The sequence below is a fragment of the Scaptodrosophila lebanonensis genome, unplaced genomic scaffold (genome assembly GCF_003285725.1).
Source record: "Scaptodrosophila lebanonensis strain 11010-0011.00,11010-0021.00 unplaced genomic scaffold, SlebRS2 tig00000155-arrow-arrow-pilon, whole genome shotgun sequence".
Classification (NCBI taxonomy): Eukaryota; Metazoa; Arthropoda; class Insecta; order Diptera; family Drosophilidae; genus Scaptodrosophila; species Scaptodrosophila lebanonensis.
Window position 1 is genome coordinate 661,231 of NW_022060594.1, and position 7,649 is coordinate 668,879.

Here is a 7,649-nt window from a genome sequence, read left to right on the forward strand (position 1 = left end):
TCGCAAACTATATATTTGGATGATATATATACTACTAAATCAGTTTTCTAAACGATATACGATTTTTTAATTACACAATTATTGTTGGATTGAATTGATGGAACACCATAAATAATGCTATTGAACATTTCTCTAATTCTTTCTCAAATTTGAGCACATTTTGTGGCAATAGGGGGATAGTTTTAGCAGAGCATTACAACAATAATTTACTGGTGGGGGAAACTAAAGACCATGGGTAATCAAATGTAGGAAAAGTGAAATTATTAAGGCCAGGAAGTAGCCAGCACTATATATTCTCTTTGGCGCACAAGTCCTCCACAATCACGAGATGCTGATGCTGATTATTCCTATACATACAATGGAATGTTTATCTAAATGAGCGCAACATCATAATATACGACACTGTTGAGCGAACGATCTGCAATGTAGAAGGAATTTTTGGAGGCAACACACACAAAAAGCTAGTCCGCTTACCATCGAAAAGGTCGCCATGTTGGCCTCAAAGAAATAGCCCCGAAGCTCGCAGGGTCGCTGAGATCGCATAATGGCGAGAAGGAGCGCCTTCTTGCTGGCCGGCGAGAACTTATACCAGGCACTATCGCAGATGGCCTCGGCAAATGCCGCGCTCTCGTGCTTCAAATGCTCGCCACAATAGGAGTAGATGAAGACAGCAATCAGGAGCGAGCTGACAAAGGCCATGAAGTAAATGAACTGCGGCTTGGGAAACCAATCGGCCGCCTGAAAGCCCACGAAGCACATCATCACAGCTGAAACCAGAAAGTGCATGAACACCAATGGCTGGAAGTAGCTGAGCAGCTGCTCCGCAATGCGCAGTCCCGTTTGATGGAGTTCCAAGACCTGCAGTAGGCTCTCGAACTCCTCCTTGGCCGTCCCCTTGACCTCCCCCAAGGCGATTGCCCGTTGCTGTGCCACCCTGAAGATGGCGCACACATTGTAGATGAGCGCGAAGAGCAGAGTGTCCATGCACAGAGCCATGACGACGGCCGTGTATCCGACCAGCATATTCCACACATAGGTGGGCACATAAAAGTACACCACTTGGTTGTCCCAAGGATACTGCGCCACATACGGCAGCTCCAACATCGTACTGCCCGTTCGCATCACAGCCAGTCCCATGGTCACCAACGGTTTGACGGAAGCAAACACTCCCGCCGCTATGAAGCAGCGTATGTAGAGGCCACTTAACCGCTGATCGCTCCGATTCTCGGCCTCAACAATTTCAAAAGCCGGCGGCCAGGCTTCCATTTCTGTGTGGGAAGCACAAACAAGATATACTTTATATATATGGGCACATTTCCAAGGTGTCGCACGGGACAGTTGTGCACATTTAAAGTGAAAAAAAGTCAATGAAAACAGTTTTTATAGCCTGTACCCAAAGGGTGAAAGGCTATACTAGTTTTGTGCGCATGTATGTAACACACAGAAAGAGGCGTGGCAGACCCCACAAAGTATATATATTCTTGATCAGGATGAGAAGACGAGTCGATATAGCCATGTCCGTCTGTCTGTCTGTCCGTCTGTCCGTCTGACCGTCTGTCCGTCTGTCTGTATGAGCGCAAGGATCTCAGTAAGTACAAGAGCTAGGATAACCAAAATTGGTATCAAGGTTCCTATAAGCCCTAGGCAGAACGAGTTTGTTTATTTTTTCTGATACACCCCCCCACTCCCCCGCAATTCGTTTTTTTTTCTTATAACTTCCGTAATTCTCGGAATTTTGAAATCAATTTTGGTAGGTACATCCAGTTAGTACTAATGTGTCCGTGTGCCAAATTTCATCATGATAGGTCAATTCTGAAGAAAGTTATAGCCATAAGTAAAATCGCTGCTCATGCGCTGCCTGCAGCTCTGTCGGCATCGCTGCCCGCAGCTGTTGTTGTTGTTGCTGCTTTGGTTCAACTTTGTGCTGCATACATACAAGAATATAAACACGCATAGGTACGTGATGTAAATGTATGCTGTTAAAACTGAACATAAACATGTATTCTAATTTAATTTAATTCATTCATTCATTCATTCATTTTTTTTAATAATTTAATTTTTTTTAAAATTTTTTTTTTTAATTTTTCCTTTTTGTGGAGAGTACAGGGTATTTTACTGTCGGGCTTGCTCGACTGTAGCGTTCTATCTTGTTTTTATTGTTAATTGTCTAACTTGCAACTCTGTTTAGCCCTCTAATTGGTGTCAAGGGTGATTTTCCAAGGTGATTGCAATAAACCAAGGTATTCGCAGATTTAAGCGAAACCAAAGGCAATACTTGTATTTCAATGCGACTTGTTTTGGGAGGTTGTGCATTGAAGTCTTCTAAGAATGGTTTGATTTTATCCAAAAATTATTTACAAATTTTTTGCACTTAAATTTTAAGCGCATTCCCACGGAACTTTTTTCCATTATGATATTTTTTTTTTTAATTTCCTTAAAAATAAATTTTTTCTTTAAAAAACCTAGTAAAAATGTTTTTTTCCGTTGTCAGTTGAATTAAATGTATTTATTTTCTCAAAATAACAAATTTAACAACTACATATGTTTGTAACAAATACTAAATGCAATATCAAAAATAAATTTAAATTTTATTACTGAAATGAGAAAATGTGCGCTTGCGCACTTTTCCATTCGAATATACAAGTATAGTAATGGGCTATTAATAATTATAAAATTTGCTTAAATTAGTTAGATTCGACTGTTTTTCTATAAATATAAAATATACATATAAAATAAAATATAAAAATAAAACAAAATAGCTTAAGAAATTTTAATTTTGTGGCCTCGGTAGACCGTTCGGAGGTAATGCCCATATGTATCTCTTTTCTTGGTTAGAAGGGGCTTGAGTAACGCTCTTGAATTTCATCCAAAATTTAAAACCACTATTTTTATACCCTGTACCCAAAGGGTACAAGGGTATATTAGTTTTGTGCGAGTGCACATGGAACACACAGAAGGAGGCTTGGTAGACCCCACAAAGTATATATATTCTTGATCAGCATGACAAGCCGAGTCGATATAGCCATGTCCGTCTGTCCGTCTGACCGTCTGACCGTCTGTCCGTCTGTCCGTCTGTCTGTCTGTATGAACGCAAGGATCTCCGAAAGTAAAAGAGCTAGAATAACCAAACTTGGTATACAGATTCTCCTGAGACCGAGAAAGGACGAGTTTGTTCATTTTTTCTGATCCACCCCCCCACTCCCCCCCTATTACCGATTTTCTATAACTCCCGTAATTCTTGGAATTTTGAACTAAAATTTGGTAGTCATATTAGGTTAGTAAATATATATCTGTATACCAAGTTTCATTATGATAGAATGATCGAAAAGAAAGTTATAGCCATATAACCAGGCCCAATGCACACATACATACATATGTACAAGTACACAAACACGCATAAGGCACGATTCTGATGTAAATGTAAATGTATGTATGCATGCATGGAATATTTTATATTTAATTTAGTTAATTAATTAAATTAATTTAGTTAATTAATTTAATTAAATTAATTAATTAATTTAATTACTTTTTTGTGGGGTGGTACAGGGTATTTAAGAGTTGAGCCTGCTCGACTTTAGCATTCCTTTCTTGTTCTATATGTGTACTCATATGTAAGTAGTCAGTATAATAGACCGCTAAACTATATTGATTTAGCTCAACAAAATAAATAAATATTGTTTGAAAAAATGGTTTTCGGAATCATATTATGAATAGCACTTCAAAACGAATTTTCTTAAACTTTTTGGACTACAATCGGTTACTTTTCTGCCTACCGCCTGCACATGACCATATTATGATATTTTTAAAGTATGTACTATATTGTCTTTTAGCGCATCATGACCATATTATGATATTTTTAAAGTATGTACTATATTGTCTTTTAGCGCATCAGTTTTATTTGATCAAAAGTATTCTATATTTGAAGTGAATAAAAAATATTTGCACTATTATAAAAGACTTTCAGGGATGGTTTTTGTTGATCTTCCATACTTCTTAACGTATTATTAAAATGAAACAACCAATTTAAAAATAAAATAGAAAAGATTCTCAAAAAAATGCATACATAAGTATAAGTATAAATATAAAATTTCCTTTACATCTCTTTTTTCATTTTAGCCCAAAGATTTTCTAGTGACAAGATGTGTTTTTAAACTATTTACGAGCCTTGCAGCTCGCATTAGCCTGCTGGAAGACTGTTAGGAATAGCATTTCTCTGCCGCATATAACATTTTAATACATATCCAAATAAATTTAAAGGAAAAATATTTATGATATTTTCTCATTTTCTATGCCTTTCTACGCCTATATAGAACATTGAATTCAAATTCGCCCCTTTCTCTATGCTATGTCTCAAACTTTTTCTTTTTGTAAGTTACATTTTGAAGAGGACAACTATCTTTTAAAAGTGAACTTTGCTTCCAAATTCGATAAGTTGCTGTGCAAACATTCTGCGTGTCTGTTAAAGCCTTCATCTATATAGATATCCATTGTAACTACCACTCACCCGCATTCAATATTCTACGTATGCGATTGACAAGCTCGACCAACTCCCGGCGGTAATAGAAGAAGGTCAAATATTTGGTGAATGTCAGAGAGGTTGCGAGCACCGATCCCATAGTGTCCGACACATTAGATACATTTGTCAGATTTTGTCTGACGCTATTACCCATGGGTGCATTGAAGGATACCATTGCAAAGATTAAAAAGGATGTAAACGCGGAAAAGTCCTTTTCACGATTATGCAGATTTATGCCCATCAAACGGAACACAAAAAGCTGAACCCGCAAGAAGTTGACGTTGTCCATGACGCCCGACCTTTAATACAATGGATGTGCAGCTGGAAATGCTGGCTCCTTTATTTTATAGGAATTTCGCCAAAGGCGTTACACCCACTCATCAACGGTCAGGCGTGACATATTAATATTTTAGGTATTTCCTTGTATTTTTTTAATTTCATTTCGGACGCGACCACCATTGACATCTGCACGATGCCTGAGGCAAGTTAGCGTTAAATCACATGGGGTTGCCTTTCATTATCCTGCTGCAGCCGCTGCTGTTCCCCCCTCTCTCTCTCGAAAATACGAGCTGACAATGGCGTTGCATTCTGTATGTGTGTGTGTGTGTGTGTGTGTGTGTGTGTGTGTGTGGGCGTGGACCCTCGCTGGTCTTTCATTGCTGCTTTGATTTAATACGCGTCTATTATTTAAACTCGTTTGACGCTCAAGTGCAGTCCTTAAAGTTTTCATGTCGGTCCAAATAACTACTGTCGACTAGGTGGACAAAGGTTTGGCTTTTAATTACAACGATTTTCCACATTTTTATGCGCACTTCCAGTATGCTTTGTCATATGGATGCCCTGTCAACCATTCAGCTGTTGTTCTTCCCATGTCCCACGTCCTTGTCAATGTGTCCGCTTTAGAGTTTGCAGAATGTGGCTCCATAATTCCCATAAAAATTTCAGAAGAGATCATCTTAAATTATTGTACTTATTACTAAAAATATAATCACACATCCCACAGCTTGATATTTTTTAGCACATAATAGTTAAAATACAATAAACAAGGCTTAAATTAGTAATCGAAGGCGGTATTAGGCTTTGGTATTGAACATGATATTTAATATTTAAATTTCGTTTAATATATAGTCCCCTAGTGCTTACTTAATATTATTATCAATGCGAGTAATATATTGCTTTAACTGTCGAAGAACAATATATAAATATAGTTTAGTCAGTTTATGGATATAGTCTTCTTCGTCCGTCACTGATCTATATATTTTGTAATCTAAAGTATAAATATGCTTTGCATAAAAGCAGGTATTGGCAATCGGTGAAGGATTCGAGAAAACTTTCATACATTGGTAATAGAATAGTATTGTTTGTCTTGCTATGATTTGCAATTTAAATTTTTCTGTTGTGTTTTAATAATCTTTTGAACACAAGCATCTGGAAAAGCAAGTCTGCAAGGGCCTATGAACGTTGTGTTAAATACTTGTTTTGATTTAATTTAAGAGTATGTCAATAAGGTTTTCTATCTTATTCAATATTCTGAAGAACAGAGCAAAGAGGTGGCCAAATTATTTACAGTAGCGAAAACGGTATACCAATTAATAATAAGCCCAATTAACAATAAACCCGTATTTATTAAAAATTTAATCTCACAGAACTGATACTTAATTCGAATCTGTCATGAATTGCGCGCCAACAGTGCTAACCATGAGGAACACGAAGTGCTACCCAACGTAAGCAATGCGCCGCCATATGTTCAGAGAGCCGAGTAGTGGCAACGCCAGCAGCTAGAAGTTGTATAACCTCGCAGAATTTTTTTTTGGCCATAGCAGCAGCTTACTAATTTGCGAAACAATCTGAAAGTAAGTAATTGCAACAAATGAAAATTAGTAGAGTTATTTCTAAACAGCGCCTTTCGTTGCAGAAATGGCTGGTGAACACGCCGATGATGCTAAACTGTCCGGTTTATCCAAACACTTCAATGGCACGACAATGCGCGGCCGTGCCAACGTGAGTGGAACTCTTACTCTTTATTATATGCACATATAAATGGATGGGTCTACAACGTAACATATTCTATATTGCAGGTGGCTAAGGCTACGTACGCAGTCGTTGGTCTGGTGATTGCCTGGCAGATTGTGAAGCCCAAGAAGAAGTAGAGTGTTGCATGATCCAGAGCTGCCATTTGATTTGGACTGGCGAGTCCTGTGGCCGTCGCGGGGAGAGCAGCAACGGCTCCTGAATGCAGGAGGAGCTATGTAAACTTATTTGTAGTGCGAGACCTTTAAGGAATAAATATGTTGGATATTTAACACACTATAAACACACAATTATGGCATTATGTAATGCACGCCTCTGCCTTGAAGTAGCAAATCCAATGCAATCAATGGAAATTTATTTCCATCGATCATTTATTTCGGATTCAACATTATGGATTGGTCGGCACAATAATTTTAATAGCTGCGTCGGAAAGCCAGGTAATCAGAGCATTATAAAAACGCAATGCTGTTGAAGAATATATATGCTCTGGCGGATCTTCTGAGCCTGCATCTAGTTGTAGGGCTGCTCAAGAAAATTCTATAATATATCGGATAGTTTATGAATCACTTCGGTCCATGTGTAAAGGGGAGTGAATGCAAATCGGTTCTTCATAATTTTTTTTATTCTTTGATGGAAAACGTGAAGACGTTCTGTAATAAATCCACTGTCAGTTGCTGTTATCGTTTTGCTAACTAGGTAAGTACAACATATATATGTCACATGGGATATGGTATATATGTAGGTCTAATTATTTTACAAATACCCGATGAATCCAAAACCGTATTGACTGGGAAATATTCTCGAAGCGCTTTTATAATTATACTTATCTTAAACATTTCAAGAAATGACAAATACCTAGAAAAGCATTCCCAAGAAACAACGAATTTCCTGCAGCTATAAAAGGTTGCTTAAAAGATAGTCTTCGTAAGCCTAGCCAAGCCTTGTACGTCCTGTTACGTATACAAAGGTACAATATTATACATATATACAGAACCAAAACTCAATGTTAATAGGCGACTGCAAGAACTATGTTATATCTAAAATGCGTGTCGGGAAGCGAATATACAGATGAACATGAAAAGAGGCACTAGAAGGAATTACG

The 7,649-nt window shown here is 37.7% G+C and overlaps 2 protein-coding genes across 2 annotated transcripts; one reads left to right on the forward strand and one right to left on the reverse strand.

Annotated features, from left to right (window-relative positions):
* Window positions 1-367: 367 nt before the first annotated feature.
* LOC115629479 (odorant receptor 9a) lies at window positions 368-4,805 on the reverse strand. The gene is made up of 3 exons (XM_030525949.1): window positions 4,505-4,805; window positions 475-1,268; window positions 368-418 (listed from the first exon to the last, which is right to left on the reverse strand). Exons 1-3 carry the CDS (start codon window positions 4,803-4,805, stop codon window positions 368-370), a joined length of 1,146 nt encoding a protein of 381 aa, XP_030381809.1.
* A 1,510-nt stretch (window positions 4,806-6,315) lies between these two features.
* Window positions 6,316-6,837, forward strand: LOC115629505. The gene is made up of 3 exons (XM_030525986.1): window positions 6,316-6,369; window positions 6,432-6,517; window positions 6,595-6,837. The coding sequence occupies exons 2-3, from the start codon at window positions 6,434-6,436 to the stop codon at window positions 6,664-6,666; spliced, it is 156 nt and encodes a 51-aa protein (XP_030381846.1). The 5' UTR covers window positions 6,316-6,369; window positions 6,432-6,433; the 3' UTR covers window positions 6,667-6,837.
* Window positions 6,838-7,649: the final 812 nt, after the last annotated feature.

Coding starts and splice junctions, on each gene's coding strand:
- LOC115629505 (XM_030525986.1), top strand. CDS start 6,434: ATGGCTGGTGAACACGCCGATGATGCTAAACTGTCCGGTTTATCCAAA. Junction 6,518..6,594: donor CAATGCGCGGCCGTGCCAAC/GTGAGTGGAACT, acceptor TCTATATTGCAG/GTGGCTAAGGCTACGTACGC.
- LOC115629479 (XM_030525949.1), bottom strand. CDS start 4,805: ATGGACAACGTCAACTTCTTGCGGGTTCAGCTTTTTGTGTTCCGTTTG. Junction 1,269..4,504: donor ACGTAGAATATTGAATGCGG/GTGAGTGGTAGT, acceptor CTTCCCACACAG/AAATGGAAGCCTGGCCGCCG. Junction 419..474: donor ACATGGCGACCTTTTCGATG/GTAAGCGGACTA, acceptor TCTACATTGCAG/ATCGTTCGCTCAACAGTGTC.